This window comes from Clinocottus analis, unplaced genomic scaffold (genome assembly GCF_023055335.1).
Source record: "Clinocottus analis isolate CAN_PGR_092001 unplaced genomic scaffold, fCliAna1.0.p SCAF_4, whole genome shotgun sequence".
NCBI lineage: Eukaryota > Metazoa > Chordata > Actinopteri > Perciformes > Cottidae > Clinocottus > Clinocottus analis.
The window spans coordinates 90001-110000 of NW_027176153.1; the positions used below are offsets into that span (position 1 = coordinate 90001).

The 20000-nt window shown below is 45.5% G+C and overlaps 2 protein-coding genes across 6 annotated transcripts in view; one reads left to right on the forward strand and one right to left on the reverse strand.

The window, feature by feature from the left end:
* Nucleotides 1-920, reverse strand: part of LOC137800966 (transmembrane prolyl 4-hydroxylase-like) — a 10739-nt gene extending 9819 nt beyond the window's left edge. The window contains exon 1 of the mRNA XM_068598343.1: nucleotides 422-920. Coding sequence (XP_068454444.1) covers nucleotides 422-796 — 375 coding nt within the window. The 5' untranslated portion in view covers nucleotides 797-920. The remainder of the gene's footprint in view (nucleotides 1-421) is intronic.
* Nucleotides 921-2914: 1994 nt separating this feature from the next.
* The window catches only part of LOC137800964 (cyclin-dependent kinase 17-like), a 49655-nt gene continuing 32569 nt past the window's right edge, over nucleotides 2915-20000 (forward strand). For 3 of the 5 annotated variants that reach the window (XM_068598337.1, XM_068598338.1, XM_068598342.1), the window contains exons 1-3: nucleotides 2915-3367; nucleotides 14890-15084; nucleotides 18056-18280. In XM_068598337.1, the coding sequence (XP_068454438.1) occupies nucleotides 14922-15084; nucleotides 18056-18280 (388 nt within the window). In that variant the 5' untranslated portion in view covers nucleotides 2915-3367; nucleotides 14890-14921. The remainder of the gene's footprint in view (nucleotides 3368-14889; nucleotides 15085-18055; nucleotides 18281-20000) is intronic. The other 2 variants (XM_068598339.1, XM_068598340.1) reach the window with 2 other exon arrangements.

Genomic DNA, 20000 nt, shown 5'->3' on the forward strand with positions numbered 1-20000 from the left:
ACACAACTGGTCACGTGCACGCCTTTCACATGCACGTGACCCACCTGCACACACACCACTGGTCACGTGCACGCCATTCATGTGCACGTGAACCACCTGCACACACACCTCTGGTCAAATACGAACAATTAGACAATCTGATGGTTCAATCTATCATTTTATATTTTATGTCAAACATCAGTACTTTTATATGAGAGGCATTTTTAGCATCAGATCATCTATTGATCATCTATGAATTATTTATAGATCATCTATTAATCATCATTCATTAATTACTATTAATCATTTATGCCTCATGTATTGATCATCTTTTGATCATTTATGCCTCATGTATTGATCATCTTTTGATCATTTACGCCTCATGTATTGATCATCTTTTGATCATTTACGCCTCATGTATTGATCACGCCCCTTTCATTACCCGGATCCCCTCGATGCGTGGCAGGCTGCAGGTGTCGCTGCGTGCCAGGCTGCAGGTGTCGTCGTCCTCCAGGTGGCGCTGTGGAGACCCCGGGTCCGGTAACGGGGTTTCCGGCTCGCTGCCCGGCGGCCCCGCGTCTCCCACGGGCCCGTTGTTGTAGTGCACGTAGAGCAGCAGCCCGATGACGTTCACGATGTACACGTGGAAGAACACCATGACCACCACGAAGTAGGCGCGCGAGCACACGCTGCTGCGCTGCACCTGCATGCGTGCGCGCGGCGGCGGCGCTTTGAGGGAAGATGTTGGCGCGTCTTCTTCTTCCTCCTCCTCTTCTTCCTCCTCCTCCTCCATTAGGTCTTCCTGAGCGTCTTCCATCTTTACGATCCTCTGTTGACAAGACGCCCTGACAACCTGCCAGACGACCGGACGGCCGAGCTAACGACTGCAGAGCAGCTGTCGCCCGCTTCCGGTCCGCGGGGCCCCGGAAGCGGCCTCTAGCGGCCTCTAGCGGCCAACGCCGGGTGCAGAACACAGGATACATCTTTATAAATAGTAGTTAATCCTGGCCGGACACCGGCCCCCCGCTGCCGGAGGCCCAGGACGTGCGGCTGGACCCGCTGGAGGGAAGCGGTTCCGGGAGAAGCAGCACTGAGAGAAGCAGCACTGAGAGAAGCAGCACTGAGAGAAGCAGACTGTCAGACCTGCTGACCTTAAACTAGCGGTTTTCTGAAGGGACCCTGGTGCTCAGAGACACTACTGCTTTAGTCCACAGGGGGCGCCAGAACCAGCACAGAATTGACGTTTCTTGTAGTATCTTGAAGTAAAAGTACCTGTACAAGAGTACTCTACTCGGAACTTTTAGTAGGCTAAAAATATAAAATAATAAGAAAAGTAAAGTTTAAAGACAGTTTTATCACTTTTTTGTGTTTATGTTTGAGAGTCTTGATATAATTCTTGAAATCATCATAAAAGTAAAATTAGGGGTAGGTAATTTTATGTGTATAGAAACACAATATATAATCTTTCATTTGAGTCTAAATTAAGCACAACATGGAAGTTCCTTGTAGCATCTTGTAGTACAAGTACCATACAACAGTACTCTACTCGGAACTGGGAAAACTTCTGCATTAAACATTCTACTTTAGTAAAAGTATCAAGGTATTGTATATAGAGAGATATCTATACATATATGCAAAAGTACAAAAGTGCAGTATTTGCCTCTCATATGTGACATGAGTGAAATAGCATACAATTACTACTTACCACAATATTGTACATAAGTACCGCCTTTTGATGAATACAGGGTTAGTCTCCACCATCACTCAGTAATGAGCATCCTGACGCCGTGAACACGAGTCACAGCTCGGGGACACGTTCATGTTCAGGGACTTGGTGTAACTCCAGGGTGAACTGTAAAACTAACACTTTAAAAGTATTGATTGAGTAAAACGAGACAAAAGAAAGACAAACTGCTCCTCAAGGGTTCCTCAAGGGTTCTCCTGGTGAATGAATAAAAGCGTTTTATAAAATGCTGCTTGTCTTTATTGAGCCACACGGTGGCGACAAAGACCAGACAGATTTCTGTTCATCAAGTTTTAAAGTGAAGAACAGAAAACATTAAAATGTCCAAACATTGCTGATAAACAATTATAGAGAAACAATTATATCATTTAAATAAATACATGGAAATGTTTGAATTGGAATGAATACACTTCAAAAATGAAAAATAATAAGAAAAGTATATTAAAGAGTCAAAGAGTTCACCATACGTTTTGACAGTTTCATCACTTTTTATGTTTGATTCTTGATATAATTTTTAAACCAACATAAAGGGTCGGCGTGCCGGTGGGTTGCCGACATCGATTACATTTTATGATTAACTACAACTGCAAATGTATCAGACAGTAACATAATCATCATTTCACTCACTAGATCGCATGACCCCAGAGGTCATCAGTAAGTCCAGAGGTTCGAGCTTCGAGGTGAGACTCGAGCTTCACTGACCAATCACAGCGCATGTTCATGGTCACATGGCCCCGTGACCAATCACACGTCTCGGGTCTGCAGAAGGCTCTTCATGTATTTTAATCAAGCTGCTATATATATATATATATATATATATATATATATATATCTATATATATATATCTATATATATATATCTATATATATATCTATATATATATATATATATATATATATATATATATATATATATATATATATATATATATATAGATAGATATATATATATAGATATATATATAGAGAGAGAGAGAGAGAGAGAGAGAGAGAGAGAGAGAGAGAGAGAGAGAGAGAGAGAGAGAGAGAGAGAGAGAGAGAGAGAGAGAGAGAGAGAGAGAGAGAGAGAGAGAGAGAGAGAGAGAGAGAGAGAGAGAGAGAGAGAGAGAGAGAGAGAGAGAGAGTGTTTTGGGGGTGGGGCTATGACTCGGAACTCTCGGACTCCTCCGGGATCACTCGGCTCTTCTCGGGTCGCAGCAGCGCAGAGACGCAGCAGCTCACCGGACGGGACGATGCAGCACCACAGGCCCGCGAGGGACCCGGAGCCGGACCACGATGGACCCTGAGCCGGACCACGAGAGACCCTGAACCGGACCACGAGAGACCCTGAACCGGGACACGAGAGACCCGGATCCGGAGGAGGAGACTCGGGCCGGGGGAAGACCGGAGACCAGAGCGGGCTGCGCGCGGTTCTTCCAGCAGAAGTAGTTGGAGGAACTTGTCGCAGTGGATTAATCCCGCAGCCTTGACCACGAGCAGGACTACTCACGAGCAGGACTACCCACGAGCAGGACTACCCACGAGCCGGACTACCCACGAGCAGGACTACCCACGAGCCGGACTACTCACGATCAGGACTACCCACGAGCAGGACTACCCACGATCAGGACTACCCACGAGCAGGACTACTATCTCCAGCAGCAGGTCGGTGGCAGCTGTATTTGTGTTGTTGTTGTTGTTGTTGTTGTTAAAACAGAAAGACCTTAACGGGAAGTAACTTGGCCCCGCGCGGGTTCAGCGGGTCCACGCGCACGCGTTAAACACGCCACGATGACGTCACAGCCGTGGACACGGTGTGGACCCACGGTGACAACACGTGAACCACTTCTGGGCCGGCTGTTCTCTCTCCCCTCCCTACGTGCACTCTCCTCCTCCCGGACACACGCGTCAGGAAACCCAGGAGAGAGCAGGAAGAGGCCCTGCAGGGTCTCTTGAAGGTCTGCAGAGTCTCTTGAAGGTCTGCAGAGTCTCTAGGGCCTCTGCAGACCTTCAAGAGACTCTGCATGGTCTCTATGGCCTCTCCAGACCTTCCAGAGACCCTGCATGGTCTCTATGGCCTCTGCAGACCTTCAAGAGACTCTGCATGGTCTCTATGGCCTCTGCAGACCTCTAAGAGACTTTGCAGAGTCTCTTGAAGGTCTCTGCAGGGTCTCTTTAGGGTCTGCAGGGTCTCGTTAGGGTCTCCTTAGGGTCTGCAGGGTCTCTTCTTACATTTCCTTTAGCTGATGCTTTCATCCAAAGTGACTGACATGTTTGCTCTACACACCGTAGTCACAGCAACGGGGAGCCGTTCATTAATATTTGTAATGTTGAAAAGCTTTGGCGGTGATGAGATGTTCCACAACTCTCCACAAGAGGCTTCATGACATTCTGCGGCCCATTAAGTCCTTTTGATCGACTCCTGATCTACTTCACTGAGCTAGCTGGATACTTTCCAGGATAACATGACTCATGTCAGGCCTTTCACTTCCTCGAAACAAGTTTGGAAAAATCCTCAAAGCAACACATTGAAATTCACTAAATTCGTACATTTCCTGTATGAGCTCACATCATGATGACTTCCTGTATGAGCTCACATCATGATGACTTCCTGTACGAGCTCACATCATGATGACTTCCTGTATGAGCTCACATCATGATGACTTCCTGTACGAGCTCACATCATGATGACTTCCTGTATGAGCTCACATCATGATGACTTCCTGTATGAGCTCACATCATGATGACTTCCTGTATGATCTCACATCATGATGACTTCCTGTATGAGCTCACATCATGATGACTTCCTGTATGAGCTCACATCATGGTGACTTCCTGTACGAGCTCACATCATGATGACTTCCTGTACGAGCTCACATCATGATGACTTCCTGTATGAGCTCACATCATGATGACTTCCTGTATGAGCTCACATCATGGTGACTTCCTGTACGAGCTCACATCATGATGACTTCCTGTACGAGCTCACATCATGATGACTTCCTGTATGAGCTCACATCATGATGACTTCCTGTATGATCTCACATCATGATGACTTCCTGTATGAGCTCACATCATGATGACTTCCTGTATGAGCTCACATCATGATGACTTCCTGTATGAGCTCACATCATGATGACTTCCTGTATGAGCTCACATCATGATGACTTCCTGTATGAGCTCACATCATGGTGACTTCCTGTACGAGCTCACATCATGATGACTTCCTGTACGAGCTCACATCATGATGACTTCCTGTATGAGCTCACATCATGATGACTTCCTGTATGAGCTCACATCATGATGACTTCCTGTACGAGCTCACATCATGATGACTTCCTGTATGAGCTCACATCATGATGACTTCCTGTACGAGCTCACATCATGATGACTTCCTGTATGAGCTCACATCATGATGACTTCCTGTACGAGCTCACATCATGATGACTTCCTGTATGAGCTCACATCATGATGACTTCCTGTATGAGCTCACATCATGATGACTTCCTGTACGAGCTCACATCATGATGACTTCCTGTATGAGCTCACATCATGATGACTTCCTGTACGAGCTCACATCATGATGACTTCCTGTATGAGCTCACATCATGATGACTTCCTGTACGAGCTCACATCATGATGACTTCCTGTATGAGCTCACATCATGATGACTTCCTGTACGAGCTCACATCATGATGACTTCCTGTATGAGCTCACATCATGATGACTTCCTGTATGAGCTCATGTCATGATGACTTCCTGTACGAGCTCACATCATGATGACTTCCTGTACGAGCACACATCATGATGACTTCCTGTACGAGCACACATCATGATGACTTCCTGTACGAGCACACATCATGATGACTTCCTGTACGAGCTCACATCATGATGACTTCCTGTACGAGCTCACATCATGATGACTTCCTGTACGAGCTCACATCATGATGACTTCCTGTACGAGCTCACATCATGATGACTTCCTGTACGAGCTCACATCATGATGACTTCCTGTATGAGCTCACATCATGATGACTTCCTGTATGAGCTCACATCATGATGACTTCCTGTATGAGCTCACATCATGATGACTTCCTGTATGAGCTCACATCATGATGACTTCCTGTATGAGCTCACATCATGATGACTTCCTGTACGAGCACACATCATGATGACTTCCTGTATGAGCTCACATCATGATGACTTCCTGTATGAGCTCACATCATGATGACTTCCTGTATGAGCTCACATCATGATGACTTCCTGTACGAGCACACATCATGATGACTTCCTGTATGAGCTCACATCATGATGACTTCCTGTATGAGCTCACATCATGATGACTTCCTGTATGAGCTCACATCATGATGACTTCCTGTATGAGCTCACATCATGATGACTTCCTGTATGAGCTCACATCATGATGACTTCCTGTACGAGCTCACATCATGATGACTTCCTGTATGAGCTCACATCATGATGACTTCCTGTACGAGCTCACATCATGATGACTTCCTGTACGAGCTCACATCATGATGACTTCCTGTACGAGCTCACATCATGATGACTTCCTGTATGAGCTCACATCATGATGACTTCCTGTATGAGCTCACATCATGATGACTTCCTGTACGAGCTCACATCATGATGACTTCCTGTATGAGCTCACATCATGATGACTTCCTGTATGAGCTCACATCATGATGACTTCCTGTACGAGCTCACATCATGATGACTTCCTGTATGAGCTCACATCATGATGACTTCCTGTACGAGCTCACATCATGATGACTTCCTGTATGAGCTCACATCATGATGACTTCCTGTATGAGCTCACATCATGACTTTCTGTACACATCAGAAGGAGAAAGGACCACTTTAGTCTTTTCCGTTGGTTTGTGTGTGTCAGTGTGTATAGGATTCTGTAGTCGGGCAGAGTCGTGAATTACTTGTGCGTCCTCAGGCCGCCGCGGCGTTCGGAGTGCCACTGAGTGCCCATTCCACTCGGCCTTAGAGTGCATGCATGCGTATGACTCACGTGCCACTAAAATGCAGAAGAATGCTTGTTTGTTTGTGTTGGAAAGAAAGTGAGCGAGGACCCATAAGATGGGGGATGGATTCATAGGGGAGGGTTCCTATTTGAGAAATCCAGTTGAGTGACTAATAAATCTAACTGTTCAAAGAAAAGCTAACAGTCCTGCGAGGATGGTGAAATTTGCCATATTCATCCTTTTTTTTGGTGGATAAAACCAGGAGAACCGGTTCTTACTTAAAGTGAGTTGCATTCTCCCTACTGAACAGGAAGTGACCATATTTGGACAGAGGAAATGACGTAGACTTCTATACAACCAGAGGAGTCGCCCCCTGGTGGTCAGGAGAGAGAATGCAGCTTTAACACATGAAGCATAGACTTCTATACAACCAGAGGAGTCGCCCCCTGTTGGTCATGAGAGAGAATGCAGCTTTAATACATGAAGCATAGACTTCTATACAACCAGAGGAGTCGCCTCCTGTTGGTCATGAGAGAGAATGCAGCTTTAACACATGAAGCATAGACTTCTATACAACCAGAGGAGTTGCCCCCTGTTGGTCATGAGAGAGAATGCAGCTTTAACACATGAAGCATAGACTTCTATACAACCAGAGGAGTTGCCCCCTGTTGGTCATGAGAGAGAATGCAGCTTTAACACATGAAGCAAAGACTTCTATACAACCAGAGGAGTCACCCTAAGGTGGTCAGGAGTGTGTTTCACCTCAGATACAGAAAACCAGGTGGTTCCAGCCTGGGTTTGTAACCTTGCAACCCAAATGGTGTGTTTGTATCTTGACTAAATTAGATTGCGTGTTCCACACTAACCAATACCTAATACCTTCACTACCGAGCCGTCACGCATACGTTTTGAAAATTTCAGCAGAAAATTAAAAGCAGCAGAAAATTAAAAGCAGCAGAAGTGCGCGCTATGTCTCTGTGCATGGAGCGAGCAGCCTGTGCATGCACACCCTGCACAAGTATCTTGCACGTGCATGTATATATATATATATGTATATATATATGTATGTATGTATGTATGTATGTATGTATGTATGTATATATGTATGTATATGTATGTATGTATGTATATATGTATGTATATGTATGTATATATATGTATGTATATATATGTATGTATATATGTATGTATATATATATGTATATATATATATATATGTATGTATATGTATGTATATATATGTATATGTGTATATGTATATATGTATATATATATGTATATATGTATATGTGTATATATGTATATATATATGTATATATATATGTATATATATATATATATATATATATATATATATATGTATGTATATATATATATATGTATATATATATATGTGTGTGTATATATATATATATATGTGTCTGTCTGTCTGTCTGTCTGTCTGTCTGTCTGTCTGTCTGTCTGTCTGTCTGTCTGTCTGTCTGTCTGTCTGTCTGTCTGTCTATATCCACTAACCCTTATGGTCACACAATGTCACAGCTGAGATCAATGCACAATGGGACTTGTGTGTCTGTGTGACAAGATATTTCTCTAAAAGCCAAAGGAGAAAGTTTACAAACTCCTCTCTCACGACTTATTGCATCATCTCATGAATCAAAGTGGACACTGATGTGTTGTTACACAACACACCTGAAGTGTTTCCATCTCAGACGCCAGCTACATCACTGCTAAACCACCAGAGAGCAGATGGAAGGCTGGGAAATGGCACGTGTGTGTGTGTGTGTGTGTGTGTGTGTGTGTGTGTGTGTGTGTGTGTGTGTGTGTGTGTGTGTGTGTGTCTGTGTCTGTGTCTGTCTGTCTGTCTCCTCTGTCTGTCTGTGGGAGGAGATGATGGGGGTCTGAGAGATGCTCCCGTCTCTCCTTTCCCTCCGTTGTTCCTCTTTCTTTTCAGTGTTTTTTCGTCTTGGATGAACCACATGGAACTGTGTGAACGTTGGTTTGTGTTATTCACCGATCAGAGCAGGAACCCCCACCGGGCGGCGCTGGGTTCGAGTCCCGAGAGCCCACTGAAAGACGAGAGATGAAAGGATTAATGGCCTTTGTTGAAGACACAAAGAGAGAGAGAGAGGGAGAGAGGGAAGGGGGAAGGAAATTATTTGCCTCTCCCGCCAGGCCAGTACAGCAGAGCGTAGAGAGACACACACACACACACACACACACACACACACACACACACACACACACACACGTTAAATGTCTGCTGGGCATGTTAAACTAAGTCTCATAGATTTATACATAGCCGTGTGTTAAACCCATACTTTCTTAGGTAAAAATAGCATTCCTTTAACACGTTAGTTTCAACCACACACATTATGACATCACCACAACGTCCACTCCCCGTGTCCTTTAACCTGCAAAGGGTTAAACTGCTCTGCTCCCATAGAGACACGGGAGGAGGAATCTGATTGGATGAAAGTCTCTTAAAGCAGTTTTTGCTGAAGCAGAGCAGCAGAGGAAGAGCTGAGACTCGATGACATCACTATGACAGCTGATAACTAATACATGTCGTGTATTATTATCAGCTTTGATCTGCTAATTAATACTTGTAGTGTATTTATGAAAAAACAATTACATGAGTGATTGTGTTCAGGCCAGCAGACAAGTCTTAGCAGGCCCTGATATATATATATATATATATATATATATATATATATATATATATATATATATATATATATAGATCTCTATATATATATATATAGATCTCTATATATATAGATATAGATCTATATATATATATATATATATATATATATATATATATATATATATATATATATATATATATATATATAGATCTCTATATAGATCTATATATATATATATATATATAGATCTATATAGAGATCTATATATATATATATATATATATATATATATATATATATATATATATATATATATATATATATATATTCATATTCGGGCTGGGCATGTTTTTAAAATTTAAATGATTAATCTCATGATTTTTCTGCGATTAATCGCATTATACAGTAAATTCAATAATGAAGTAAAAACTAGTGTATTACAGCTTTTACTTTAAAGTAATGTTCAGAACAAACAGGAATGCGGCACCTCCTGCTGACGTCTTCCCTCGTGGTTGTTTTGTCTCTCTGGACTTTCAAGGTCACCGCGACTATCTGCGCCCGACGTTCCCTTTCAATCAGTCACCTCTCACACTCACCTTATCTTCTCGGGCTGACTACCGCTGTGTGACTGAAGCTTAAGGACAAACTGAACTGAAGCAGAAGATATAAAAGCTTTACACGTGAAACACGCTCCTCCCACAGTGAACATGTGAGCAGGAAGAAAAGCAACCGGCAGCCTCGTCCTCCTGACTGAACAGACTCGTGAGCGTTAGAAAGTTATTGATCCCCTCGGGGACATCCTTCTCTGCATTGGACCCGTCGCTGGTGAAGGAGCAGTGGGCTGCCTGTGAGGAGCAGCTGGGGGTTCAGTGCCTTGCTCAAGGACACTTCGTGTGAGCTACGGAGGGACCGGGGGTCGAACCACTCCCTTGTGCTAACGGGACCACCGCTCGTCCTCTGAGGCCCTCTACTAAACTGACTCTGAGCTGCACACTCGGCCATACCTCCATGTTTGTTGGTTTGTTGTGTGCTCTCTCTAGGTCTGCTCAGCGTTCTGTGTCTTTACATTCTGCAGTGTTTGCGCTCGGGACGCACAACAGTGAGAACACAATCACCGGGACTCACAACTCACAATAAATGGCAGAAATGCGCCGAGGCTGCACTGCAGTGTTCCCCAAACAATGAAGCTCACCAGCTGGTGATGGTGGGGCTGATGGTGGTGGTGGTGATGATGATGATGATGGTGGTGGTGGTGGTGATGATGATGATGATGATGATAATGATGATGGTGGTGATGATGATGATGATGGTGGTGATGATGATGATGATGATGGTGGTGATGGTGGTGATGATGATGATGATGATGATGATGATGATGGTGGTGGTGGTGGTGATGATGATGATGATGATGGTGATGATGATGATGATGATTATGATGGTGGTGGTGATGATGATGATGATGGTGGTGATGATGATTATGATGGTGGTGGTGGTGGTGGTGATGATGATGATGATGATGATGGTGGTGGTGGTGGTGATGATGATGATGATGATGATGATGATTATGATGGTGGTGGTGATGATGATGATGATGGTGGTGATGATGATTATGATGGTGGTGGTGGTGGTGGTGATCGTTTTTGGGCTTCGAGCAGAGACTGATCAGGAGGGAACGCTGGCGCGCGCTAGCTGCCGCTCCTCTTGACACTTTGTTACTGCTTTTGTGATTTATGTGACTTTTTAAAGCTATTTTATTCGGCGTACTTTTGGATTAAGAGCCTGACTGCTCTACTGGAGTATTTATTTTGTGAATGACTATGGAGCCGGGGCTCGGCAGCCTGTGATTGTTGCCTGACGGCACCGCTTGTTTGTGTTCTGTTTTTCTTACATCGGTGCCGGCAATGATTTCATACACCGCCCAGCAGCTACGGCGCTGGCGTAGCTTCATGGCTCCATCCGACAAAGAGTTTAAAGTCCTCTGTCAAGAGTGGGATTTTAAAAAAACAGACCTCCCTACATCCATGGAGGCTCGCGCCGCGGCTTCAACGTGAAATCAGGAAACAAAACAAACCTCGGAGTCATCGTCGGAGTCATCGTCGGAGTCATCGTCAGAAACATCGTGAGACTACCCAATACGAGGTACAATGGAAGACACGGAGTGGATCGCAGTGTTTTACGGAGCTTTCAGGGATTTCCACCTCGAGCTCTGTCTCTTTCCACCATGGAGCTGCTAAATGCACAATCCCTCACTAATAAATCCCTGCTCATATACGATCATATTCTGGACAAAGGGCTTAACTTCATGTGCCTAACCGAAACCTGGCATAAACCAGGGGACTACTTTGTGCTTAATGAAGCATGCCCCCTGGCTATACCTACATGGAGAAGGCCCGCAGCTCTGGTCGTGGTGGTGGACTAGCCGTCATGTACCTGGCTGAGTTAAAACTGTCTCCTCTGCCAATGCCCGATCTTTCCTCGATGGAATGTCTGGCCTTCAAATGCAAATCTCCATACTCCATGACAGTGCTTCTCATATACCGTCCTCCAAAACCAAACCCATCTTTCCTACCTGAGATGAATGATCTCCTTACCTCTCTCTGCATTATGTCAACTAACATTGTCATTGTTGGTGATTTAAATATCCATGTCGACAACCCTTCCTGTCAGTTTGCAGCAGATTTCCTGAGTGTGCTTGAGTGTCTTGGGCTGCAGCAGCATGTTGAGGTTCCTACTCACACCAAGGGACACACTCTGGATCTGGTTATCACTGACTCTGCTTCCATCAGTAACCTACAGGTCTATGATCTCGGTGTATCCGACCACAAAGTGGTCTCAATGGCCTTAACTTTTATGCTGCCTACTATTAGACCTAGGCGTCAAATGTCTTTCCGGAACTGGAAAAGCATTGACTCGGCCACTATGACCATGGATCTCCAGCTCATCACCTGCCCAGCCTCTGCATCAATGGATGAATTAGTGGAACTCTACAATACATCCCTGAGAAGTGTTTTTGATCTCCATGCTCCTGTCAAGTCACATGAGGTCAATTTCTCACGCTCCGCTCCCTGGTTCACACATGAGCTAAGTAAATTAAAAACAGCTGGGCGTGCCCTGGAACGACGCTGCAGACACTCTGGGCTCACTGTCCATAAACTAGCCTACCGTGAGCATCAAAGGGCCTACTCCAACTCCCTTAAAGATGCTCGCTCACAGTTCTATTCCGGGTTAATCAAAAAAAACCTGGCAACTCCAAACAGCTTTTTTCCACCACAAGCCATCTCCTGAAACCACAACAACCCTCTTCAACTGAGGCTACAGAGGAGCAATGCAACAACTTCATTGACTTTTTCAGATCAAAGGTCAACGCCATTCGCTCTCTGATGTCCAGCTCTCCATCTCTGCTACCTTTTGACACCAACACCTTTTCTACGAGTGTGCTGTCTCCTGTGCATCTCGCTGAGGTTCAGGAGAGCCATGTTGAGGCAATTCTAAAAAAAAATGAAATCCTGTACCTGTACCCTGGACCCCATTCCCACTGCTCTGCTCAAGTCACATATCCCCACTCTCAGTCCTTTCATCACCAAGGTTGTTAACCTTTCCCTTCAGACTGGCTGTGTCCCACCTTCTCTCAAGGTTGCTGTCATCCGTCCCCTTCTCAAGAAACCCTAACCCTGGACCCGGAGGTCCTAGCCAATTACAGGCCTATTTCAAACCTTGCTTTCCTGTCCATAGTGTTGGAAATGGTAGTCACATCTCAACTTCAGGACCAGCTCAAACGTAACAACTTGTTTGAAAAGTTTCAGTCAGGATTTCGTTCAGCCCACAGCACTGAAACGGCTTTGCTCAGGGTTACGAATGACCTGCTGATGACAGCCGATGCAGGATTACCCGCACTCCTCATCGTCCTGGACCTGACTGCTGTGTTTGACACAGTGGATCACACTCTCCTCCTCGAGCGCCTCTACAATGCTGTTGGACTATAAGACACTGCACTCAAGTGGTTTCAGTCCTACCTCTCTGGCAGAACTGAATATGTCTCACTGGGAAGATCCAAGTCCAGACTGCTTCCTGTCTCTTGTGGTGTTCCGCAAGGGTCGGTCCTCGGCCCCATCCTCTTTATTATTTACATGTTCCCACTCGGTCGTGTCATTAGCAAGCATAGGATGTCCTTCCACTGTTATGCTGATGACACACAGCTTTACATCAAAACTGCCCCAAATCCCTCTGCAGCCATTTCATGTCTCACCGCCTTGGGGAGACGAAGACATGGATGAGCAGCAACTTTCTCCAGTTAAACAGTAGCCAAACTAAAGCCCTCCTTGTTGGCACTCCACACCAGGTTCAGTCAGCCTCCATAACTCAGGGTTAGGGTTACCTAACCTCACCTTCGACGGTCAGGTCATACCCCTCTCCTCCACAGTCACAAATCTGGCAGTTAGGTTTGATCCTCACCTGACCTTTAATGAACACATAAAACACCTGTGCAAAAGCTCCTTTTATCATCTCAAAAACATCTCCAAGCTCCGCCCCACCTTAACCCTGTCACATGCAGAGGAGCTCGTCCACGCTTTCATCTCCATTAGACTGGACTACTGCAACTCACTTTTCACTGGGATCACTGGCAAGAACATCCAAAAACTACAACTCATTCAAAACAGCACTGCCAGGATCCTGATGAGAGTCCGTAAATATGAGCACATCACACCAATCCTTCACTGGCTCCCAGTCTCAACCCAGATTGACTACAGAGTCCGACTCCTCACCCATAAATGCATCAATGGGCATGCACCTCCCTACCTACAACAACTCATCACTCCCCAGACCTCCACCCGTACCCTCAGATCTTCCAGGAGCTCGCTCCTTCGGGTTCCCCACACCGAGCTCCACCATGGGCGACCGGGCCTTTTGCTCAGCAGCGCCCCGCCTGTGGACCGTCTCCCTGACCATCTGAGGGCAACACAGACCCGGGACTCTTTTAAGACTGGCCTAAAAAACTTTTTATTCAAAAAGGCGTTTTTTACTTTGAGTTGACTTTTATGACCTTAATTTTATGACTTTGATTTTAACTATGTGGCACTCTGAGATTCTCGGATGAAGAGTGCCTTACAAATAAAATGTATTATTATTATTATTATTATTATTATTATTATGATGGTGGTGGTGGTGGTGATGGTGGAGATGATGATGATGATGGTGGTGGTGATGATGGTGGTGGTGATGAAGATGATGGTGGTGGTGGTGGTGATGATAGTGATGATGATGGGCATGGGGATGGTGGTGATGACGATGGTGGAGATGATGATGGTGATGATGATGGTGGGGATCTTGATGATGGTGGTGATGATGATGGTGGAGATGATGGTGGTAGGGATGATGATGATGATGGTGGTAGGGATGATGATGATGGTGGTGATGAAGATGATGATGGTGGTGGTGATGATAGTAATGATGATGGGGATGGTGGTGGTGATGATGATAGGCATGGTGATGGTGGTGATGGTGGTGATGATGATGATGATGATGGTGATGATCATCATCTCCTTTGCAGGCCCGTGGGCCCCCGGTGGTGCGGTGGAGACGATGGACAGGATGAAGATCATCAAGCGGAGGCTGTCCATGTCGCTGCGCAGCGCTCGGCCCGTCGATGACTCGCTGTCAGAACTGGCTGAGCAGATGACCCTGGAGCCGCCGGCCCGAGACGATGAAGAGCCGCACGCAGGTGAAGCAGCCACCCTGTCTACGGGTATGTCTACGGGTTTATCTACGGGTTTACCTGCGGGTTTATCAACGGGTTTATCTACAACAGGGGTGGGCAAAGTACGGCCCGTTGGGCGTTTTAATCTGTCCCGCCAAGTACTATAATTCTTCTAATTTAAAAAAAAACAAAAAAACTTTATTCTTTTTGTGTGGAATTATTATTAGTATTAGACCTGGCTCTATGGTCGGGCCTGGTGTATATACTGTCAAGACGGCAGCGCATTGCTTTACATTTTAACAGGCAGTTACATTTACTTTGCCCAGCTGTAGCCTGAGTTTGACTGAGTGGAGCTAGTTAGCTGTCAGGTATAGGAACTTAACTCATGGTTTCACATTTATAAAATTATACCACGGAACTGCATGCTGGGAAGTCCTGTAAGACTCCGTTGCGGAGAGAACATAAATAAGTTCAGGCTATTGGTCCGGCCCTCCACAATATTTTCTGTTCCTCATGCGTCCCCCTGGGGAAAAATACTGCCCACCCCTGGTATATCTACGGGTATATCTACGGGTATATCTACGGGTTTATCTACAGGTTTATCTACAGGTTTATGCTATGTACTGTCCACGGGCCGAATGTGGCATCACAAGGAAAAAGCTTTTTGCAAAGAGGTAGCAAGGCAGGAGCAGAGCAGAGGACTCACTAGGGGAAAGGAAACGTTCCAAAATGACACAATCAGGTGTTTATTTGACTTCTTTGTCTGTTTGCGTCTGTAATTTTTTCTTAAAGTCACCAAGAATCACCATGAGATAATGCCTCATTTACATATTTAAACCTAATATTACATAAAACATAACAGTTTAACGTGGTCGTCCTCACATGATGGTGCAGAGATTATTAGTATTAATACTCTGATGAAGGCATGCAGACGTGTGAGCACAAAGCTTTCACCTGAGCTTCTTTCAAACCCACCCTCGTCATCCTCCCCTCATTGTGCAGCTTCGTCACCGTCGCTCGTGTCGTTCACTTTACCGCGAAGACCCAGAGCAGCGCTCGACGTGTGAATGGGATTCTGAAAGCAGCGTCAATCTCAGAGACTCTGACTGCCACCTGCTGGGCTCCTCCAGTCCTGCAGGCCCCCACACCGTGTGTGTGTGTGTGTGTGTGTGTGTGTGTGTGTGTGTGTGTGTGTGACTCCAGACAGAAACCAGGTCACCACAGAAGCTTGCTTTTAGAGAAAAGAGAGACAGGAAGTGAGAAAACAAGACAAGTCAGAGCTGAAAGCAAAAAGCAATAATGTGTGGCACTAGTCAAGGATGGAGTGAGGAAGGGACTAGTTAAGGATGGAGTGACGAAAGGACTAACCAAGGATGGAGTGAGGAAGGGACTAATCAAGGATGGAGTTAGGAAGGGACTAGTCAAGGATGGAGTGAGGAAGGGACTAGTCAAGGATGGAGTGAGGAAGGGACTAGTCAAGGATGGAGTGAGGAAGGGACTAGTCAAGGATGGAGTGAGGAAGGGACAATTTTTACTTTACTTTACCTTACAATTATAAACATTGTAAAAAATGTGATGAACTGCCTTCTAGGGTCACCTTCTAGTAAAGAAAACATGAAGTGCCCTCTATGGTAACCTTCGAGGAGAGAAAACATGAAGTATCCTCGAGGCTAAGCTTCTAGTAGAGAAAACAAGAAGTGCCCTCTAGGGTAAGCTTCTAGTAGAGAAAACAAGAAGTGCCCTCTAGGGTAAGCTTCTAGTAGAGAAAACAAGAAGTGCCCTCTAGGGTAAGCTTCTAGTAGAGAAAATATGAAGTGCCCTCTAGGGTAAGCTTCTAGTAGAGAAAACAAGAAGTGCCCTCTAGGGTAAGCTTCTAGTAGAGAAAACAAGAAGTGCCCTCTAGGGTAAGCTTCTAATAGAGAAAACAAGAAGTGCCCACTTGGGTAAGCTTCTAGTAGAGAAAACAAGAAGTGCCCTCTAGGGTAACCTTCTAGTAGAGAAAACATAAAGTGCCCTCTTGCGTAACCTTCGAGGAGAGAAAACATGAAGTATCCTCGAGGCTAAGCTTCTAGTAGAGAAAATATGAAGTGCCCTCTATGGTAACCTTCTAGTAGATAAAACATGAAGTGCCCTCTAGGGTAAGCTTCTAGTAGAGAAAACAAGAAGTGCCCTCTAGGGTAAGCTTCTAGTAGAGAAAACAAGAAGTGCCCTCTAGGGTAAGCTTCTAGTAGAGAAAACAAGAAGTGCCCTCTTGGGTAAGGTTCTAGTAGAGAAAACAAGAAGTGCCCACTAGAGGAAACCTTCAAGTAGAGAAAACATAAAGTGCCTTCTAGGATAACCTAGTAGAAAAAACATGAAGTACCCTCTTGGGTAACCTTCTAGTAGAGAAAACATGAAGTGCCCTCTTGGATAACCTTCTAGTAGAGAAAACATGAAGTGCCCTTTATGGTAACCTTTAAGGAGAGATAACATGAAGTACCCTCTAGGGTAACCTTTTAGTAGAGAAAACATAAAGTGCCCTCTTGGGTAACCTTCTAGTAGAGAAAACATGAGGTGCCCTCTTGGGCCCTCTACAGTTGGCTTCATATATTCTTCAGTCTTCACATCAGTCGCTCGATTTTTTCCTTTACCTCATGTGGAATGTTCCCCACAATGCATCTGCTCGTTGTTCCTGTGCATGCACGTCTCTCTTTATTTTTTCCAACTCTTTGTTTTTCAACATCAGCCTTTTTATCGGCCCATGACTCGACACATTTTTGACTTTTGGTGAGTCGCTCACTTTCCAGCTGTGGGACTACTGTGTTGAGCCTTTCATGTTCTGCTACTTCTCTGTGTCTCTGCCTTCTTTTTTACTCTCTTTCTTCTCCCCTTGTCCTGCTTTGCTCCTCTCTCCATCACTGTCCTGTGCTCTCTGGTTTTGTGTGTACGCGCTCCTCACTCTTGCTTTCTCTCGCTCTCTCTTGTCTCCCCTTCTCTTCCCTCCTTCCGGCTGGTTCCGCCTGCATCGTGTGCCTGTCAGAGCCCGTGGTGGCGAGAGCCGTGCACCTGCCCGCCATGCACAGCTCCGTGCACAGTGCCGTGCACAGCGCCGTGCACAACGCCATGCACCCGCCCGCCTCGCACAGCGCCCCCTCCTTCCTGCGTCAGTACGCCGGCCACCTGGGCCGCACCGCTCTGCGCAGGGAGCCGGGCGGGCTGGAGAGAGACCGAGCCCACCTGAGCCTGCACAGGACCGGATCTCTGGGTACACAGACACACATGCTCACACAACCACACACACGCTCACACGCTCACACACACATGCTCACACAACCACGCTTCCTCTGTCTGTACGCGTTATATAATGGAATGTGTGCTCCATTGCAATATAGATCCTAGTTATCAAATAAAAGAGACTAGTCAAGTATGGAGTGAGGAAGGGACTATTCAAGAATGGAGTGAGGAAGGGACTAGTCAAGCATGGAGTGAGGAAGGGACTAGTCAAGGATGGAGTGATGAAGGGACTAGTCAAGGATGGAGTAATGAAGGGACTAGTCAAGGATGGAGTGATGAAGGGACTAGTCAAGGATGGAGTAAGGAAGGGACTAGTTAAGGATGGAGTGAGGAAGGGACTAGTCAAGAATGGAGTGAGGAAGGGACTATTTTTACTTTACTTTGCCTTACAATTATAAACATGGTAATACATGTGATAAAGTGCCCTCTATGATAACCTTCTAGTCGAGAAAACATGATGAAACCTTCCAGTAGAGAAAACATGATGAAACCTTCCAGTAGAGAAAACATGATGAAACCCTAACCCATCACGATTGGAAGATTGCAATGCAGTGGCATGAAGTTTGTTCTGTGTGCTAGAAAACGTTCCATGCGCTGGCGCCTCACTGCATCCAGCTTGAGTCTTTCTCCAGCCACCAGTCTGTGACCAGCAGAGTGACTTCATTCTGTGAAATACACAGCTGTTACTAGTGCGGAATAGATGCTATTGTTTATAACATTAGATGAGATGTAATTTGAAATGTTACGAGGTGTGTGTGTGTGTGTGTGTGTGTGTGTGTGTGTGTGTGTGTGTGTGTGTGTGTGTGTGTTGTGCTGACTCACTGTGTGCCACTCAGCAGTCGGAGCACACCGCAGCCTTTAATAGAGCGACATGATGATGCAATCTCTCCTTCCTGCTGCAGTAAGGAGCTCGATCGCCCTTTCTCTCGTTCTCTTGTCTCCCTCCTTTCCTCTCTCAGTCTAACGCGCTCCATCCGTCCAAAGCAGTATTCAATTAAATTTGCTCTTCATCGGTGTAAGTGACTGCGGTGCGTGTGTGTGTTTGTGTGTGTGTGCACATTTATGCGGCGTGTGTGTTGTGTGTGTGCGTTGTGTGTGTGTGTGTGTGTGTAGAGCCGGAGAGCTCTCTGTACTTCCAGCCAGGACACACGACGCTGCACTTTCCGTTCTCTTGCTTCTCGTTCTCTATGTGAAGATCTGTTGTCACGCTGTTGAGATGAGTCTGTTCGGCTGAGAAAAAGGACACTACACTTTCAGAAATAAAGGTTCCACACAGGTTCTTCCTGAAGGGTTGAGGTTCTACCCACAACCATTTGTTGCGGAAGAACCCATGAAGGAACATGTTGCCTTTAGGAGTCATGAAGGAACATGTTGCCTTTAGGAGTCATGAGGGAACATGTTGCCTTTAGGAGTCATGAGGGAACATGTTGCCTTTAGGAGTCGTGAGGGAACATGTTGCCTTTAGGAGTCGTGAGGGAACATGTTGCCGGTAGCAGGAGGCATAAGGGAACATGTTGCCGTTAGGAGGAGTCACGAGGGAACCTGTTGCCGTTAGGATTCATGAAGGAACATGTTGCCTTTGGGAGTCATGAAGGAACATGTTGCCTTTCGGAGTCATGAAGGAACATGTTGTCTTTAGGAGTCATGAAGGAACATGTTGCCTTTAGGAGTCATGAGGGAACATGTTGCCT